At 46.6% G+C, this 21642-nt stretch overlaps 1 protein-coding gene and 1 pseudogene across 1 annotated transcript; one reads left to right on the top strand and one right to left on the bottom strand.

Annotated features, from left to right (window-relative positions):
• Nucleotides 1-10386: 10386 nt before the first annotated feature.
• LOC109745057 (uncharacterized) lies at nt 10387-11349 on the bottom strand. The gene has a single exon (XM_020304195.1). It carries the CDS (start codon nt 11347-11349, stop codon nt 10387-10389), a length of 963 nt encoding a protein of 320 aa, XP_020159784.1.
• A 538-nt stretch (nt 11350-11887) lies between these two features.
• Nucleotides 11888-18195, top strand: LOC109745056 (uncharacterized; annotated as a pseudogene).
• Nucleotides 18196-21642: the final 3447 nt, after the last annotated feature.

Below are 21642 nucleotides of genomic sequence, written 5' to 3'. Positions count from 1 at the left end.
CCCTGCCGGCATCCCGCTACATCCACCACCACGCCGTCGTGCTGCTGGATCTCCATCAACCTCTCCTCCCCCCCTTGCTGGATCAAGAAGGAGGAGACGTCGCTGCACCGTACGTGTGTTGAACGCGGAGGTGCCGTCCGTTCGGCACTCGGTCATCGGTGATTGGGATCACGGCGAGTACGACTCCGTCATCCACGTTCATTGGAACGCTTCCGCTCGCGATCTACAAGGGTATGTAGATGCACTCCTTTCCCCTCGTTGCTAGTATACTCCATAGATGCATCTTGGTGAGCGTAGGAAAATTTTAAAATTATGCTACGATTCCCAACAGGAGCTTCTTCATGCGTTCTATACCAATATGACTCAAGTGGCAGTGCCAAAAGTATGTGGTACTATCATTACTATTTTATATCTTTTGGCATGAACATGTGTATCACTACGATCGAGATTCATTTTAGGTGCAAGACCATTGAAGGTATTACTCAAATAAACAGAGTAACCATTATTCTCCTTAAATGAATAACCGTATTGCGATAAACATAATCCAATCATGTTTGTGCTCAACGCAAACGCCAATCTCGATGGTAGAGGGAGCATGCGATGCTTGATCACATCAACCTTGGAAACACTTCCAACGTCATCTCACCTTTAGCTAGTCTCCATTTATTCCGCAGCTTTTATTTCGAGTTACTAACACTTAGCAACCGCACCGGTATCTAATACCCTGGTGCTGCTAGGAGTACTAGTAAAGTACACATTCATATAATGTATATCCAATATACTTCTGTCGACCTTGCCTGCCTTCTCATCTACCAAGTATCTAGGGTAATTCTGCTTCAGTGGCCGTTCCCTCATTATAGAAGCACTTAGTCTCGGGTTTGGGTTCAACCTTGGGATTCTTCACTAGAGCAGCAAATGATTTGCTGTTTCATGAAGTATCCCTTTTGCCCTTGCCCTTCTAGAAACTAGTGGTTTTACTAACCATCAACAATTGATGCTCCTTCTTGATTTCTACTTTCGCGGTGTCAAACATCGCGAGTTGCTCAAGGATCATCATGTCTATCCCTGATATGTTATAGTTCATCACGAAGCTCTAATAGCTTGGTGGCAGTGACTATGGAGAACCATCACTATCTCATCTGGAAGATTAACTCCCACTCGATTCTAGCGATTGTGGCACTCAGACAATCTGAGCACACGCTCAACGATTGAGCTTTTCTCCCTTAGTCTGCAGGCTTAAGAAACTTGTCAGAGGTCTCATACCTCTTGATGCGGGCATTAGTCTGAAATCCCAATTTCAGCCTTCGAAACATCTCACATGTTCTGCGACGTTTCAAAAACGTCTTTGGTGCCACAATTCTAAACCGTTAGCATTACGCACTGAACTATCACGTAGTCATCAAAACGTGTATGTCAGATGTTTCGCAACATCTACAGACGACGCTGAGGTTCAGCAAACCGAGCGGTGCATTAAGGACATAAGCCTTCTGTGCAGCAATGAGGACAATCCTCAGTTCACGGACCCAGTCCGCATAATTGCTACTATCAACTTTCAACTAAATTTTCTCTAGGAACATATCTTAACCAGTAGAACTAAAGCACAAGCTATGACATAATTTGCAAAGACCTTTTTGACTATGTTCATGATAATGAAGTTCATCTGATTATGAACTCCCACTCAGATAGACATCCCTCTAGTCATCTAAGTGATACATGATCCGAGTCAAACTAGGCCGTGTCCGATCATCACGTGAGACGGACTAGTCATCATCGGTGAACATCTCCATGTTGATCGTATCTGCTATACGACTCATGTTCGACCTTTCGGTCTCTTGTGTTCCGAGGCCATGTCTGTACATGCTAGGCTCGTCAAGTCAACCTAAGTGTTTCGCATGTGTTCCGAGGCCATGTCTGTACATGCTAGGCTCGTCAACACCCGTTGTATTCGAACGTTAGAATCTATCACACCCGATCATCACGTGGTGCTTCGAAACAACGAACCTTCGCAACGGTGCACAGTTAGGGGGAACACTTCTCTTGAAATTTTAGTGAGGGATCATCTTACTTACTACCGTCGTTCTAAGCAAATAAGATGCATAACATGATAAACATCACATGCAATCAAATAGTGACATGATATGGCCAATATCATTTTGCTCCTTTGATCTCCATCTTCAGGGCACCATGATCATCTTTGTCACCGGCATGACACCATGATCTCCATCATTGTGTCTTCATGAAGTTGTCACGCCAACGATTACTTCTACTTCTATGGCTAACGCGCTTAGCAATAAAGTAAAGTAATTTATATGGCGTTATTCAATGACATGCAGGTCATACAAAAAATAAAGACAACTCCTATGGCTCCTGCCGGTTGTCATACTCATCGACATGCAAGTCGTGATTCCTATTACAAGAATATGATCAATCTCATACATCACATATATCATTCATCACATCTTCTGGCCATATCACATCACATAGCACATGCTGCAAAAACAAGTTAGACGTCCTCTAATTGTTGTTTGCAAGTTTTTACGTGGCTTGTATAGGTTTCTAGCAAGAATGTTTCTTACCTACGTAAAACCACAACGTGATATGCCAATTTCTATTTACCCTTCATAAGGACCCTTTTCATCGAATCCGTTCCGACTAAAGTGGGAGAGACAGACACCCGCTAGCCACCTTATGCAACTAGTGCATGTCAGTCGGTGGAACCTGTCTCACGTAAGCGTACGTGTAAGGTCGGTCCGGGCCGCTTCATCCCACAATGCCGCCGAAACAAGATAAGACTAGTAGCGGCAAGAAGAATTGGCAACATCGACGCCCACAACTACTTTGTGTTCTACTCGTGCATAGAAACTACGCATAGACCTAGCTCATGATGCCACTGTAGGGGAACGTAGCAGAAATTCAAAATTTTCTACGCATCACCAAGATCAATCTATGGAGTTTACTAGCAACGAAGGGAAGGGGAGTGCATCTACATACCCTTGTAGATCGCGATGCGGAAGCGTTGCAAGAACGCGGATGAGGGAGTCGTACTCGTAGCGATTCAGATCGCGGTTGATTCCGATCTAAGCGCCGAACCATGGCGCCTCCGCGTTCAACACACGTGCAGCCCGGTGACGTCTCCCACGCCTTGATCCCGCAAGGAGAGAGGGAGAGGTTGGGGAAGACTCCATCCAGCAGCAGCACGATGGCGTGGTGGTGATGGAGGAGCATGGCAATCCCGCAGGGCTTCGCCAAGCACCGCGGGAGAGGAGGAGGAGGGAGAGGGGTAGGGCTGCGCCGAAAGAGAGACGTTCTCGTGTCTTGGGCAGCCCCAAAACCCCAATATATATAGGGGAGGGGGAAGGCTGCGCCCCCATCTAGGGTTTCCCCCTCCCCCAAGGGGTGCGGCCAGCCCTAGATGGGGCTTGGGGGCGGCCAAAGGGGGGGAGAGAGGGGGCGCCCCACTAGATGGGCCTTAGGCCCATCTGAGCCTAGGGTTTCCCCTTCCCCCCTGTCCTGCGCCCTGGGCCTCTTGTGGGGGGGGCGCACCAGCCCACCTGGGGCTGGTCCCCATCCCACACTTGGCCCATGCAGCCCTCTGGGGCCGGTGGCCCGACTTGGTGGACCCCCGGGACCCTCCCGGTGGTCCCGGTACATTACCGATATCACCCGAAACTTTTTCGGTGACCAAAACATGACTTCCCATATATAAATCTTTACCTCCGGACCATTCCGGAACTCCTCGTGACATCCGGGATCTCATCCGGGACTCCGAACAACATTCGGTAACACGTACAAACTTTCCCTATAACCCTAGCGTCATCGAACCTTAAGTGTGTAGACCCTACGGGTTCGGGAACCATGCAGACATGACCGAGACGTTCTCCGGTCAATAACCAACAGCGGGATCTGGATACCCATGTTGGCTCCCACATGTTCCATGATGATCTCATCGGATGAACCACGATGTCGGGGATTCAATCAATCCCGTATACAATTCCCTTTGTCTATCGGTATGTTACTTGCCCGAGATTCGATCGTCGGTATCCCTATACCTTGTTCAATCTCGTTACCCGCAAGTCTCTTTACTCGTTCCGTAACTCACATCATCCCGTGATCAACTCCTTGGTCACATTGTGCACATTATGATGATGTCCTACCGAGTGGGCCCAGAGATACCTCTCCGTTTACACGGAGTGACAAATCCCAGTCTCGATTCGTGCCAACCCAACAGACACTTTCGGAGATACCTGTAGTGCACCTTTATAGCCACCCAGTTACGTTGTGACGTTTGGTACACCCAAAGCATTCCTACGGTATCCGGGAGTTGCACAATCTCATGGTCTAAGGAACTGATACTTGACATTAGAAAAGCTCTGAGCAAACGAACTACACGATCTTGTGCTAGGCTTAGGATTGGGTCTTGTCCATCACATCATTCTCCTAATGATGTGATCCCGTTATCAACGACATCCAATGTCCATGGTCAGGAAACCGTAACCATCTATTGATCAACGAGCTAGTCAACTAGAGGCTTACTAGGGACATGGTGTTGTCTATGTATCCACACATGTATCTGAGTTTCCTATCAATACAATTCTAGCATGGATAATAAACGATTATCATGAATAAGGAAATATAATAATAACCAATTTATTATTGCCTCTAGGGCATATTTCCAACACGTGATTGGTAGATTGGCTAGTATGGCTCGGGTTGTATCGTTGGTCCCGAGTTCGAGACCAACTTGGCGCATTCTTTCTCTGTGTATAAACTTTCGTACCAATATATAGTACAGTGGTTGACTTTTCTACAAATAAGAAAATATGAGGGGGTTTTCAAATAAGAAAATATGAGGGGGTTTTCTGCAAAAATGGTTCCCTTTTTGCAAATAAAAAAATACAAGGGTGTGTTGTGCAAAAATGTGTCGGCCGAGACACTCACTGACAGGTAAGGCCATACACACGAATACATCCGCATACACATTTTGTGACCGTATCTGCACGAGATATCAAGTTACGTGACCATAAATCCGTATTTTCAAAATTCTAGCACTAAACTTAATATCGAGCGCAAGTTCTATAACTTCTCGTGATATTACCTCTTTATTTTTCTCTTACTTCGATCCTTGTCACGCCTGCAATCATGTAAATATTCTCCTGCTTAATCAACGAGCTCCAGCAATTGCTGGATCTTAAAAAAAAACATCATTAGCCTTTGTTGTCACCTAGCAGATGCGATGGTAGCTTGTTGCGTCTCGGCCTTCTCTTGAAACGGGCACTCACCCTGTTTTATGGATAAAGCGCAAAACAAACTACATGGCCAAACAATAAAAATACTAGTAAGGAGGCCCTCTTACAATGTAGATTCCGAAATAACCAGTCAATATAAACGCCCGTGGTTACATTGCCAAAAGATAACCCAAGTAGGCTTGAGACTATGCCACGGCATAATCTAGGACACCTACGTTCCACAACAATGCACCCAGGAAGGGGAACAACGCTAAGCGCGTCGCTATCAAGTCTGAGATGAACATGGGTCTTCACCGAAACCCTGGCACAGAGAGAACCACAACGACGCCCTCAAGAGGAAAGCGGTAACCACATGTGTCAGCGCTGTTGGCGCCAAAGTGCGGAGGTTTTACTCGACAGCTCACCAGTGCCACCACAAGGTGCCCAGGACAACCATGACGCACACAACCCTCCAGATCAGGATCTGGGTGTCGCAACTGCCAACTACAACCGCGAGCCTGAGCCACCCACCGCTACACCCCTCCGCCTTTTAGGCAACCAAGAGGCATAGCCACCACAGCCAGCATAGCCACCACCACCACCTTGGTACTAGCTGGGGAGCCAACCATGCGAACCACCATCCCAAGGCCGTCGCCCTAGCATTCATGTCCCAAGACACTGCCAACCATCTACATCACAACACAACAATCATGATAGAAAGAGTGGAAGGCACCTCCTTTCACTCTAAGTCGTAAATCTAGGTAACTTTAGAGTTTATATATGAGATGAAGATATTGGCTCTGCAACCTCTCCCTAGTGGTGGATGGAGCACCATCAACGTTAGTGAGAGTATAAAAAACATTCATGAGTTTTTGCGTGTATAGAAAAACATTCATGAACTTTTCGCGTGTATAAAAAACATTCATGAATTTTAAAAATAAAAAACATTCAGGGATTTGGAAATTTTGTGTGTATAAAAAAAATTCATGAATTTAAAAAAAGAAAAAAAACAGAGAAAGCCAACCGCACAAACACATAGAAAAACTGAAATCACTAGTTTAAAAACACAACATATGAAGAATTGCATAGAAAAACTGCATATGTTGTGCTTCATAAAAGAATTTAGAGCAACTCAACCCATTTTATCCGTTTGGGTCATCCGGATAAAAAAGATGGCCCAATGGGGCGACCCAAACGGACAAAGCGTCCACCCGCTGTCCGCTTACTGTCCGCCCCGGACCCAAACTGAATGCAAATATGAAAACAAATGGGTCCGCGAGAGCACTCCCGTCATCCGCTCCCATCCGCTGGTGGCCTCTCGTGTCCGCCCTGGCCCCACAAATCAGCGACCCCCGCACCTTCCCCTTTTCTTCTCTCGCTCTCACTGTCGGAAGAGATGGGATCGAGGGCGCCGTCGTTGGCCTCGTCAACGGACGGAAGTGGGGAAGGCTGCCGCTCGCCGGCGCCTACTTCGCGCCTATCGCCCTCGCCGGTGCCTCGCTGCTCCGCGCGCTCGGGTCGCTCGCCGTCGGGCTCCTTGCCGCGCCACGCCCGGTGTCGCAGCCGCAGAAGCTAGCCACGACGGCGGCGAGCTCGGGGCGGGCGCGGCGCGACGAGCTCGGAGCGGGCGCGGCGCGGCGAGCTCGGGGAGGGAGCGGGGGAGGCGGGCGGCCGGGAGTGCAGGCCGTGTTTGGACGAGGCGGCGGCAGCAGCGGGGCGGGCGGGCGGCGGTGCCGGTGGTGCAGGTCGCGACAGCACGGGAGGAACGCGGCGGCGCGACAAGAAAGCTCCACACCGGCAGCCTCGCGACGGCACAGGAGGAACGCGGCGGCGACGGAGGAACACGACGGTGCGGGCAGAAGGGTGCGCACGGGGAGGCAAGGGCGAGCTCGAGCTCTGCTGCGACGGCGGACGGGCTTGCGAGCGGGTGCGGCGGCAGGGCGAGCGTGAGCGCGTGGCACTACACGAGCGGCGGGCGTGCTAGCTAGCTAGCTACGGCATGGCGCGGGCGGGCAAGCTAGCTAGCTAGCCGCTGCTGACGAGCACGGCTGCGGGCGGGCGCGGCTGGAGCGCTGGCCGGCGAGTGATGTTGCTGGCGCGGGGCTGGCGAGCCGGACAGAATAGATTTTTTGACATCGTGCGTTGGGTACATCCATGCGTTGAGTGTGTCCGTCTCATACCCGCTAGGCGGACATGCGACCTAAACGAAAAAAACAGACAAAATCCGTATACGTTTGGATCGCCTCATTGAAGTTGCTCTTAAAAATAAAAAAAACTGAGAAAAGCCATCCAAAAGGCAAAAAAATTAAATAAAACCTAAAAACGCGTGTAGAAAACGAAAGCAAAATCATGCTTTGAAGGATGCGTCCAGAATATAACACATGACGACATGCAGGTGCATCACCTGGCGTGCTCCAGACGCTAGAAATAAAGGCAACCGCTGCAGTTGCCCCTGAAATGGTAACCGTCAGCAACTCTCTTTGTCGCAAAAAAGCTAGTTGCTCTCTTGGAAACCAACGGAGCAAAACAGAAAAAAAAAACAACTGGAGGAGTACAATGGCCGGCCTGTAGAAAACTCACGTGGGACGCTGCGTACCGTTTACACAGCAGTAAGCGGCCTTTAAGGCGCCGAATAGGAAATGACTTGGGCGCTGATATGTCTTGCTTCACGCGAGATGAAGCGAGCGCTCGAGTCAAGCAGTGCCCATCCCAGCAGGGACCGTGGGTTGAGCTTTTTTTTTCACTTTGTTGCCTTGTATTTTGCTTATATTTCGTAATATTCTAGTTATGTCTATAATGAAAATAACTTTACATACAGAATTGAAAAATGTTACACACGTTTGAAAAATGTTAACCGTGTATAGAGAAAATCTTTATCACGTATACGAAAAATTTATACAAAAATAAAAAAGCATGAATTATTTAATCATATATTTTTAAAAGTTAAATCACGAATTTGAAAAAAAATTGAACAACTGTTTTAAAATGCTAATCAAGCATTTGGAAAAAAAGTGAAATATGTACTCCCTCCATTCCGTTTTATAGTGCGTACAAGTTTTTGAGAGAAATTCCACACTGTAGTGCGTATCTCCCTCCTCGAGCGATTTTGGACGAAAATGCCCCCCACCAAATCGAACAGCCAGCGCCCCCAGCCCACCACATTGCTAGCCTCTCTCTCCCTTATCTCTTTCTTCTCGCTGCTTTCCTCACCTCGCTGATCCCCACCGATCTCCCTTCTTCCTCGCTGATCCCCATCGATCCCCACCTCCCTTGCTGATCCCCACCTCCCACAACGCTTCCTCTCCCTCTCTCATCGATCTTCTCCACTTCACGTCAGTAGCCATCCAACAGATCTGGGCCGAGAGGTGTGGCGGAGGCGGCGGTCTTCATGGCCGGAGGAGTTGAGGGAGAGGTGAGGAGGAAGATTCTGGCTCTGTTGAAGGACGCAAAGGCGTCAATACAGCAAATTGAGTTGTTGATAGGCCACACACCCAAGTTGGACGGTCCAGATGCTCAACGATTCGGCAAGCGACAGCGGGAATTCGAAGAAACAGAGGAGGAAGAAGAGGAGGAGATCCCTGGCGAGGGCTGCGCTGGAGACTGGCTGGACGCCCTCAATAAGGAGGACCTGCTCGAGTACGTCAACGGATTTGATGTCGGCGACACTAACCAAGGTTCGCTCGTGACCCAGGATGCCGATGTCGGCGTCCGTGTAGAAGATGCCTCGCCCATGCCGCTTAGTTTTGCTCATCACGGTGTCCATGTACTTGGCGGCTGCCCAAGTACACGAACAGGATGCATGTACAGTAACAAGCTCATGTTGGCCGGTGAAGAGGTGCTGCCCGAGGATGCCGAGACCCAGGACGGCAATGAGGTGCTGCCCGAGGACGCCGAGACCGACGGCGGAGAGGTGCTGCCCGAGGACGCCGAGACCCGGGACGGCAATGAGGTGCTGCCCGAGGACGCCCAGACCGACGACGGCGTAGAGTTGCTGCTCGAGGACGCCCAGACCGACGACGGCGTAGAGTTGCTGCTCGAGGACGCCCAGACCGACGATGACATAGAGTTGCTGCCCAAGGACGCCCAGAATGACGACGGCATAGAGTTGCTGCTCGAGGACGCCCAGACCGACGATGGCATCGAGTTGCTAACCGAGGACGCCCAGACCGACGACGGCGTAGAGTTGCTGCCCGAGGATGTCGAGACCGACGACGGTGAAGCGGCGCTGCCTGAGGATGGTGAGAATGATGTATCTTTCGTGCCTGACTCTATGCCCGGTCACGGTGGCGACTCGCTCGATGAATCGACGATGGAGGTAAGGGATATTATGCTGAACCTATTAATTCCTGGTTATCCGACGTGAGTTTATGCATCAAAATTAACTTGCATGCATGGACATGGTAAACAGATGTGATGTGTATTTTGTTTGGGAAGTCTGTGATGTGTATCTTCTCAAGTGAATATAGAAAGTGTTTGAATTACATTGCTCAAACTTGGTTGTGTTCATGTTATGTTTATTTTTGCTTCATGGTTAGCTCCAGATTAAATAGCTCAACCTCAATTGCATGCATGGAAATTATCATTGGTCAACTAAACACAAAACATATCCAGAATACATGGATCAATATGTCCAGATTACATTGATCACTTGTTGCCAAAATATGTTCAGATTACATTGATCATTTGTTGCCAAAATATGTCCAGAATACATTGATCAATTGAACCCAAAATATGCCCAGACTTCTCTGATCAATTGAACCCAAAATATGTCCAGAGTGCAAACTGTTGCATGAGCAGACAATGACCATGTCTACATGGTGGCACTTAGGAACTCGATCGCGGCATTTACAATTGCTGGATCACATGGTAACCTAGCTGGGAGAAGGCCAGCTCCTGCTAGGGCCACCTTCCTCATGTGTGGAACCTTGTAGTGTTGGCCGCCATTAAGTTTGAGTATCTCCCGCATACAGGACTGCAAAGTGAGGAAGATGCGGTTGCTCCTCTCGGGGGGGGGGGGGGGGGTACTCTCCATATGCTTGGAGCACCTTGGTAACAATGTCATCTAGTGAACCTGGGAACAACTTCTGAAATAAAGCTTGTAGGGCTGCAAAAAAACCTAGGTCCAATATGTTCAGATCAGGAGAATTAGGTGGTTGGCACGTCAACCTAATGTTCCATCCATCTGCCATTGCGGCTTCACAAAACATGGATCACTGACGGGAATATGAGTTTTGGCATTGTCCTGTTGTATGATTATAGGATAACCGCGGTCCGAAGCAGGCCACTTCTCCTTAATGGCAGGAAGAAGTTTGTTCACCATGTAATCTTGGCTAACTTTCCTTGTCACCGCCGGCAACACCTTAGTAACAATTGTTCCCGCGTCGCGGTTCTTGCTATCCCTCTTAGCCTCCTCTAGGAATGTAAAAGGCCATATGCCAATCTTGCCATCAAATGTCATGTTGCCATCATCATCATATCGAGGCCTCGCCACCGCAGCAAGGAACATCACTTTTTCAATGTAATTCTTGTTTTGTGTGGTACGCTTCGGATCTTCCTCATTGAGACCCAAATAGAATTTTTGATTCTTCCGAGTGCGATAGAACCACTTCTCATCTATGTGGATGACGTTGTACATTCCATCAAATGTTGGCTCTTCTGGGATGCTTAATGGCTGAAACATAGACAAACAAAACTGAACCCTAGCCCTCTTGTTTTCTTCTGTCAGTGTTGATTTGATGGCATTAGAATGCCGCCTGAGTCTGCCCTCCTTCAAACGCCTGAATAAGGTAGTCTTTGCCATGTTCAACTCATTAGCAAGATCTTGGAGACTTGTTCTCTTTCTTAGATCAATATCCTTTATGGCATCTTCATTGAAAGCAATCCTCTTGCGGCCACAATTCTTGGTCCTCTTGCTCAAGACTCCCTGCAATCCACCAGCCTTCTTTCCCTCCAGCCATCTCAGTTGTATAGTTCGCAAAGGAATGTTTGTTTCTTCGGCGATAGCTTTAGTAATTCCATGATTCAATTTACCCAAAGAAGACCTCTCCAAGATCATGGCAAATAGATTTTGCTTTTCTTCATCTTTGTACTGCCTTCTCTTTTTCTTGCCTTCATCTTTGTACATTGCTAACTATATGAACAATCATGCAGGAACCAGTACATGTATGCATGAAGCAGTACAAGCATGCATGATCCAGTATACATGACCACTAGAAGCATGCATGAACCAGTATCCATGAACCAGCACACATGTATGCATGAACCGGTACAAGCATGCATGATTCAGAATCCATGAAGCAGTACGCATGTATGCGATCAGTGCAAGCATGCATGATCCACAATGCATAGCACACATGTATGCATGAACCAGTACAAGCATGCATACCAGCTGGAGCTGGATGTTCCTCGTCGTTTCATTCAACATTTTCAGCATCAACTCCGGCATCGACTGCATGAAGTTCAACATTCAAGTCAATGCCAAGCATTCCATGTCCGTCGTCGCCGCCGCCGCCGCCGCCGGATTCCACGTTCAAGTCAATGCCAGTATCGACATGAACGGAAGGTTGGCCGAGGCCGGCGTCACCGAGTGGAGGTTGGCTAGCCTGCCACCTAACGGTTGGTGATATTCCAGTGAGTCCCAACCTCGTACGTCCGCGCCGGCCATGACCGCGTCCACGGCCGGTGTCTCCGCGGCCGGCGCCTACGCGTCCACGGCCATGACCGCGTCCACGGCCAGGCTCAGCTTCAGCATGCACATGCTCGTGAGGTTCGTCCTCTGGCAAAACAAATCAACAAACCAAGATGGTGAGCAAATGATCAGCAAGAAGACGAGAGCACCAACAAAAATATGAACCTCGGCGGGGAGACAAGACGTACCTTCATCCGAGACGATTAGCTCCAGATCGTAGTCTAGCTCTCCGGCAAGACCGCCGTAGTCTTCTTGGACATCTTCCCAGTTGATCTGGTTGTTTAAATCTAACCCTGCCATTGCAGGGTGAAGAACTAGAGAGAAATGAGATGGGGAGAGAAAAATGGTGTACTAGTACACTCTTGGTCCCGTCCAGGAGAGCTGATTCAAATTTGAAAAGGCTGAGCGGGCGTGGGTGGGGCTGGCCACGCAGACGTGGACGCGGGAATGCCCTGAACTTTCCCTCCAATTTCACTCCGTGGCGGGATTACGCGTGGCTGAGGTGATGCGCACATGGGGCTGTACAGAGTTGGTGGAGGGGTATATTAGACCCAAGTACATGTGCCAGCTCACTCATTGGTATTGCTGCTGGAAACTATACGTACTATAAAACGGAATGGAGGAAGTATAAAAAATGTTAAATATGTATTAAAAAATGTTGACCATGTATAAGAAAGTAATGAATTTTTTATCATGTATATAAAAACGTAATAAAAATTTTAAAAACATGTTGAACAAGTATTTGAAACATGTTAAATGTGTTTAGAAAAAAGTTGACTGTGTGTTAAAAAATGTTAATATTGCATTTACAATTTTAATCAAAGAATTTGAAAATCTTAAATGTGCACATCTCTACTCCTAATGGAGCAGTTGATAGTCTCCGGTCAATTTTCGTCCCACCATTTTCGTAGGTTTTTTTCGTAGTTTTTTTCGTAGTTTTTTTCGTCCTCCTCCCACCTCCACCATCCCCTCGCACCTAAGGAAAAAAAAATCGACCGACAACCCATCGCACGAACCAGGGAGCGAAGCCCCTCACACAAACGAGGCTGCTCTCCCTCCGCAAACCCTAGCCGCCGCACAAGGGAAGAGACGAGGGACAGCAGGATGCACGCTGTGCCGAGACGTGTCCGCCGCCGGCCTCTCCGCACTCCGCACCCCATTCCCCACCTCCTCCGGTTCTCGCCTACAGCCGCTCCTCCGCGACGGCACCAGCCCTCCAGGTGCCGCCGGCCCAGGCACGCCGCCTGCTCTCCATGCGCCGCCGCCAGCCCACGCACGCCGGTCAAGGCCTTGCCCCAGGCCACGGTTGGGCGCCGTGATCACTCATCTCCTCTCTGTGGCACCATCTCTCAGATCCAGGCTGCTCAACACTGTCGAGCCCCAACCAGAGCGCCCGTGCCTCACTGTCCTTGTGCGTCGTGACACTGTTTTCACCCCGTAGCCTAGGCCACGCGGGCTGACAACCGTCGCTGCCATCCTCACAAGCCGAGCCAGGTTGAAGGATGGCCGTCCGCCAGCTGCGAGATCCATCCACCCAGTTTTGCATCCATCAAGCACCAGCCACCCAGGTAGTAGAGATTTCTCCTTTGATTTAGCTGGAGATGCCGCTGCTGTTTGTTTGCCTCATTTTCTCTGGCCGGCGCCGACCTGCTCGACTAGACCCCTGATTTTTGTTTTGTTTTTGCAGTGATCTGCGATGAGGCGTGGTACGACTCCTTCAGCATGTTGGGAGACTCGGCCGGCTCCAAGGATGACAACGATTACTCCAGCGTCAGTGGAGGTATTCTGCTCGCCCGGTTTCTCATGCCCTGCAGTGCCGTTTCAGGCTCGCAGTGTACTCAGCATCAGATGCTCCCCATCCGTGTAAATCCAGATCCTCTCCCCGTCTCCCGGAAGACGTCGCTGGCGGCACAAACGCGTCGCCGTGCAAGGACGCGGTGTGCTTGGTGGACGCGGAGGCGTGCCAGGGTGACTCCTCCGACCCCCCGTGAAAAGCGAAGATCCGGATGCTGCTGCTCCTGTTGTTGTTGGTAGCCTGAAAGAACGGCAGACCGCGACGTCGTGCTCGCCTCGGCCTTTCCCGGGCTTGGTCCCGAGCTACAAGGTCCAGAGGATGTCGGTCGCCAGGTTCAGCCCGCACCACCCGAGGAAGAAATTGGCCATCGTCAGGCTCTCCTTCCGGAGGAGATCGTATGAGGGCGATGAAATGACCGAAATGAGTGAGTCAACCACAGCACTTTCATCTGCTTATCCAGCAGTACCATTTAAATTGTTCATCAGCATTTCGTTTATGCTTTGCTGACAAAACTGACGATAAATTCAGCTGGCTCGGCGAAGTACCTGTACCCGCCGAGAGCGGGCCTGAGGCTGCCGTATTCGACCGACGAGAAACCGTCGGAAGGCTGCTGGTCGGTCCTCCAGCCGTCGGTGTTCAGAGTCAGAGGGGGGAAGGCTTCTTCAAGTAAGAAGCAATGTTACTGAGACTCCTGATATGCATTCATCCACTGTCTATTCCTTCTATCAGGATGCCTGACTGAATCTTTCGAAATTGATTGCAGAGACAACAGGAAATCCCTAGCCCCAAACTACTCCCCTTACACCCCGTTTGAAGCAGACATGTTTGCCCGCGCAAGGAAGGTGTGCCACATTGCGCTCCCGTCGCTGAATCCCCATGACTCCTTTCCTTCGCTTCTCATTGTGAGCGTTCAGGTAATTTTCTCATGTTTCTTCACCTACTTAACCAAGTAGTGTTGATTGCTTAGTACATTTTTTTTGAGAAAAATGATTTGTTAGTCTGAGCTTAAGAGTTTATTAAATAATCTGTACAGTTGTGCCTACCTATCCCACTACCATGTTCGGTGAGAATGACGGCGACGGTGTAAGCACGGTCCTGTATTTGAAGATATTCGACAGCTTCGACAAGGAGATTTCTCCTCGGCTCAAGGACAGCATCAAGGTAAGCCAAATTAATTGCATTTCCATGGCATCATAATATAACCCATTCTGAGTACGCCTGAACAAATTTCTGATGAGTTCATGGTTATGCAGAGTGTGATGAATGAGGAAACGAAGAAGGTCAAGGGGTTCCCGGGTGACATCAACATGCCCTACACAGAGAGGCTGAAAATCCTGGCCGGCATTATAAACCCTGAAGACCTGCAGCTCAGCACCCTGAAGACCTTCAGAAGCCGGTGTTGTCTAGATCCTAGCACAAGTTCTACAAGGTAGTAACCAGTTATACATGCTTCCTCACATCTCCATCAACCCACATTTGCTCAAATTCCTAAGTTCTTGATGCACCCCCAGTCCCGACTGAAACATCTGCATCTGTTCATTGTGATGTAGGGATCCATCGTCAGCGTTGTTCATTGATTCAGATCCATTGTGCCATTGGAATGACTTGGATTCTGCCATTGTCACCAGCCCGAGGTTCAGATCCTAGACCTTGGCTACTCAGCTAGAAGCTATGTCAGACCAACTTCATTTAGTTCTTGAGATTTTTTGTGGCTTTGGATTTATAGTCTACGAGCAATGCTCATGCTTCTGTGATTCCTTCCAGCTCTAAAATACATGTATGCTTTTCTCTATGATGTACTACTAAACTATATGTGGCCATCATATTTTAGATAAATGATTATGTGGTAATGCACACCTTTTAAATGCTGCACGTGTGGTTCAGTAAATCCTCACTATCATGTGCTGTGGCGTCCGTGTTGTTTACAGAGCTTGAAGCAAGCAGAACACTGAATAGATCTTTAGGGCGGAAGATATATTCAAAGTCGTCTCTTGTACTAATGTTCAGGGCAATGGGCACTTGATATTTTAGGGCGGAAGGTGAAGCAAAGAAAGTTGCGGCTCTTTAGTATATCTTTAGATTTGCGGCTCTTTGAGCTGTGGTACATTTGATTCGAGACCCGATGAGGTCGGTTAAATTAGGATTAAAGTCTGCACAATAACTAGGAACACCGAACAAGCAAGGCTATTCAGATGAAGTCTGCGCTTAATACTATAGGTTTCCTTTTGGGCTCCTGTACAGCTTCGCTAGCATCATAAATTAATTGTGTGATATAATGCACAGTAGTAGCTTCTTCTGTTTATTGTGGAAATCTTCTTAGTTTATAGATTTCCTTTTCGTCTCTTGTACTAATGTTCAGGGCAATGGAAATCTTGTATAATAATCTGTACGTAGTTGATACTAACAACAGAATGATGACATGTTTGTTTTTGGGCATAAAGTTATGCGCTGATCCTCTTGCATTTGGATTCCGGTCTTACCCTGACTATGCGGATATGCTATTCTAGGTTGGTTTTACGTTTCTTATTGGAAGAGTGAGATGCCCAGGACAGAATCCTGTTTGTATCAACGCCTCATTGGTAAGCATGCTCAGGTTTAATGTTACTGCAATTTCCTCCCTAATTTCAGCCCTAGGAACTATACCAGATCATCATAAGGGTGTGTGAACTCGCACCTGGTCTTGATGCTATTTTTGCTGCATGGTAGTCATTATTTTCTTATGTCTTCCAGATGACCTCTTAAGTTCCTATTTTATTTTATTTCTCTTAAGAGTGGTGTCTCTTGCAGAATAGAATCATGTAGATTCGGCTTCATACAAGCTTCATAAAGAAATAGTTTTAAGGGAGGACTTCAAAGAGTATTTTGCCAAATTTGGTAAAGTGCGGGTAAATTGATTTTTGGTTGTCCTTTTTCTTTACAATTGGTCGTGGAGCTTCTTGGATTAAACTTGTAAAGAGTAGTATTGGAAAGCCTCATTTTTGTAAGATGCTCTGGTATTTCCGAGTAGAAGAAAGCAAAGCCAACAATGGTCGTTAGAAATTATTAGTACTCTACAAAATTTGTTACACATCATATTAATTGGGAACTCAAATCTTGGTTGCAAAATTTAGATCTGTGCTATAAATGCAGGCAATACAAAAGGTAGGAAGACCATACGAAGACCAATACAAATAGGAGGATGCATGAGCTTAAGATATGATTGAATTCAGTCAGAAGATGGAGACTTGAAGGAGGAATTAGTGGAGAATGGGAAGGTGGATAGAACATGGGAACCAATCAAATACGTGTAGGTATGACATGGTGCTTTTTTTAATCTCTTGCGGATGTCAATATTTTTCTACAGTTACATATATACAACTGAATCACAAAGGATTTTATTTTTGATTAGGTACACCATAGAATAGTCTCACATCTTGGTTTATTTATTACCCTGTTTAAATATCAACCAACATGCTTGTCAAATTTATAATCTGTTATTTGCTTGCCTCAAGGCAATATTCTCCCAAGATATATCTCTGTGTGTGTGTGTGTGTGTGTGTGTGTACTTGGACAGAAACACTCCCATACCCGAGGTCTCAGTTAATGTACTGCTGTTGAATTCTTCTGCCACTTTTGATACAAAGCTATAGCTATACTTTCATTTGCCAAGAAGATAAAATAGGTTAAATACTGTGATTTAGTTACTTTCAGATTTTGGTATATTTTGAGAAGTGCTCCACAAATATGAACGAAAGGAGCTTGTATTTGAGGTAATAGTCTAGGAAGTTTTATTTAAGATATCATCCGTGTCAACGAAAAATAGTACTAGACGTGTGAATAAAGGCCACCTATGACATACAAAGTACTGCAATAAAATCGGAGGGCTGGGGAAGTGTTGGACTGGAGCCTCGCCCCCATGCGGTATGCTCTGTCCAAGTACGTGCTCCTGTTCGCCACATCTACATACTAGATGAAACCTGCGTGCTAATTGCGTATTATGTGCAAGTCAGTATTGAACGCTCTGTATTATTGTTCCAGAGAAGTAAGTTTCAACAGTTTCCGCGACATTTCATGTATGTTCCATGCATTAGTGTAGGTGGGAATTATATTGATGATTTCATTTTACCTTCATATCTGCTGAATTTTCTTACCAAACACAAAAGCTTTGAGTCTTGAGGTGTTGATAGAAGTGAACATAATTCATGATACAATCCTGATACTCTGAAAATATTTTTATGGTTCAGTATTCCTACGAGGGGAGTGAGTATGAGTGGATCAACACGTGGAGCTGCTGCTGCCTATGAGGCGAGTGAGTGGAGATGGCCAGATCTGTGCAGCGGAGGGGCTATAGAAGCTCGAACGAAAGATTCGTCGCCAGCATCGGAGCAATTTATTTGGCAGATCGACACTAAAGCTCCTGCATGGACGTGAAGGCATGTCTTTATTAAGTTCAATCTTTGGAAACTTGGCATGTGACGCTGTGTAAAAATAGAAGATGCTAGAAAATTGTCTCTGGCCAATTTCGTATGTAGCTGTGAGCATTGCTATTTTTTGTCAACATGAATGATATTTGGACTATTTATATAGCTACCATGTGCTGAACAAATTGTTTGATTAATGTAACCCTCCCGAATAGATTGGTGTGTGTGCCATGTGATTTGGTCTGCGTTACACTAACAGAATCATTTTGTCAATGCCCGGTCCATTAATACTCTTTCAAAATTTTGTCTTGACTGCAACATTGTAGTTGTTTTTTCTGGTATGTATGATAAGCATAGGTGTCAATTTTGGAGCAGATGATAGATTGTTGGTTGCAGTGATCTGATATTTTCATGACTATTCATATCAATGATTATGCTTGCCCTCATGAGAAACACACCAAGAAGAAAAAGATAGTGAGATAGTGAGGGGAAGAGAAAGATGACGATGAGATGCATTTATCTACCGCGTCACAAGTATGAAATATCATCACATGTCAATTGTCTATCACTCCCATATCACATGACATTTCTCTTTGTATATACATTTTTAGTAGCATATTTTTTGTTGTGCATATATTTTGTTAGCCCATGGCAACGCACATGGCGGCGGGCGGAGGGCGGGGCGGAGGCGGCGGGGGCAGGGCGGGGCTGAGGCGGACGGGGCCGGGGCGGGGTGGAGGCGGCCGAAGCGGAGGCGAACGGGTCCGGGGCGGCGCGGTGCGGCGACGGCCCGATCCGCCTGTACGACGGCGGGCGGAGGCCCGGGCGGGGTGGAATCGGCGGCGGGGGCAGAGGTGGGGCTGGATCTGCAGCGGGGCGGCGGCCGAGCGGGGAGCTGCGCTAATTGCGTATTATGTGCAAGTCAGTATTGAACGCTCTGTATTATTGTTCCAGAGAAGTAAGTTTCAACAGTTTCCGCGACATTTCATGTATGTTCCATGCATTAGTGTAGGTGGGAATTATATTGATGATTTCATTTTACCTTCATATCTGCTGAATTTTCTTACCAAACACAAAAGCTTTGTGTCTTGAGGTGTTGATAGAAGTGAACATAATTCATGATACAATCCTGATACTCTGAAAATATTTTTATGGTTCAGTATTCCTACGAGGGAAGTGAGTATGAGTGGATCAACACGTGGAGCAGCAGCTGCCTATGAGGCGAGTGAGTGGAGATGGTCAGATCTGTGCAGCAGAGGGGCTATAGAAGCTCGAACGAAAGATTCGTCGCCAGCATCGGAGCAATTTATTGGGCAGATCGACACTAAAGCTCCTGCATGGACGTGAAGGCATGTCTTTATTAAGTTCAATCTTTGGAAACTTGGCATGTGATGCTGTGTAAAAATAGAAGATGCTAGAAAATTGTCTCTGGCCAATTTTGTATGTAGCTGTGAACATTGCTAATTTTTGTCAACATGAATGATATTTGGACTATTTATATAGCTACCATGTGCTGAACAAATTGTCTGATTAATGTAACCCTCCTGAATAGATTGATGTGTGTGCCATGTCATTTGGTCTGCATTACACTAACAGAATCATTTTGTCAATGCCTGGTCCATTAATACTCTTTCAAAATTTTGTCTTGACTGCAACATTGTAGTTGTTTTTTCTGGTATGTATGATAAGCATAGGTGTCAATTTTGGAGCAGATGATAGATTGTTGGTTGTAGTGATATGATATTTTCATGACTATTCATATCAATGATTGTGCTTGCCCCCATGAGAAACACACGAAGAAGAAAAGATAGTGAGATAGGGAGGGGAAGAGAAAGATGACGAGGAGATGCATTTATCTACCGCATCACAAGTATGAAATATCATCACATGTCAATTGTCTATCACTCCCATATCACATGACATTTCTCTTTGTATATACATTTTTAGTAGCATATTTTTTGTTGTGCATATATTTTGTTAGCCCGTGGCAACGCACGGGCATTCTACTAGTAAAAAATAATGACCATGTATTAGAAAAATTATAATATTGTATTTAGAAAATATTAATCAAGCATTTGAAAATGTTTAAATATGTATAGAAAAAAATGACCATCTATTAAAAAATGTTAATCTTGCATTTGAAAAATGTTAACCAATCATTTGAAAAATGTTAAAAATGTGTGTAAATAAATTGTTGACCACGTATTAAAAAATGTTATATTTTTTCTAAAAAATGTTTTTAACATATAAAAAATATAGAATAAAAACCAAAAGAAACAAAGAAAACCAAAAAATATATATATAGAAAAAGAAACATAACAAACCAAAAAGAAAGGAAAATAAGAAACAACTGAAGAACCAAATGAAAAAAAATAAAAATAGAAGAAGAAAAAAGAAATGAAAAAAAAGAAAAAACCGGCTCGACTTGATTCAAGTAGGTCGCGCCTCTGTTACTTAACATAGGCGGGCACGAGGGCTAGCAGTGCTCCCTATCTTCCTGGAGCTCCTGGGATCGATCCCTAATTCTCACATTTTCTTCTCTTTTTGTTAACTGTGCGTGAAATGGGCAAAGCCGCTTCAGCGATACAGATATTAGATCTTAACCCAGACTTTACTTTTCACTTTGATCATTTGCGCCCCCAGATTGACGGGTGGGGCCGGGGCCACTGGTCATTGAGAAAATCCTGGGGCAAACCATCGAACCCCTGATAAAGTGTGCCAAAATCATCTAATCCCGCGAGATATCCTACAATCTGGCTTTTTTTTGAATCTAAACACACTTTATTATAACTTTAGTAATGTTCATGGGAATACATCGAAGGTCCGGGGGGTTTAATAGCCACACATGGCGCCCAAAATCCAGACCGAAAGCGTGCTTAGCGAGGCTATGTGCCTCAAGATTGGTAACTCTACCCTCGAAGATGAAGTTGCAGTCATCGATGGTTCTTGCTGTCTCTACAATTTCCTTCACAATGCTTGCATACATCCCTCCCTCCTGCTTGTGAATGTCCTTGACCACTCCTTGGCAATCAGAGGCGATGATCACATGTGATAAGGCTAGGTTCGTAGCCAGAGCAAGAGCTTCACGACATGCTAGGGCTTCCAACGTTGGTGGATCAGTGATGCCCCTTATTCTAATTGCTGAAGAACCCAAGTATAGCCCCGAGGCATCCCTGCACACCGCGCTGAAAGATATCCTTCATTTTGGTTTCTTGAAACAACACCATCTACTCTTATCTTTACAGATCCAAGCGGAGGTGGGATCCATCTCGGAGAAGCTTGTTGTTGGTTTTGTCCAGCAGGTGCTGAAACCCTCTTTGTCTTACACTCTTCCAGTTCCCGTATATACCTTCGAATGAAGTGGTGTGTAGATAGTGGACTTTGGAGTATATCCTCATGCAATGCTTGTCTTCTTGAGAACCAGAGTGCCCAGAGGGTAACCGCAACCTGAATAAATTATGTAGTCAACATCATATCAATTACAGCAAACAACCATCTTTTGGCGTCACGTTCTCTTGTGTTGTTCAAGGCTTC

Source organism: Aegilops tauschii, chromosome 7 (genome assembly GCF_002575655.3).
Source record: "Aegilops tauschii subsp. strangulata cultivar AL8/78 chromosome 7, Aet v6.0, whole genome shotgun sequence".
NCBI classification, from domain to species: Eukaryota; Viridiplantae; Streptophyta; class Magnoliopsida; order Poales; family Poaceae; genus Aegilops; species Aegilops tauschii.
This window is presented reverse-complemented; position numbering and strand designations above follow the sequence as displayed.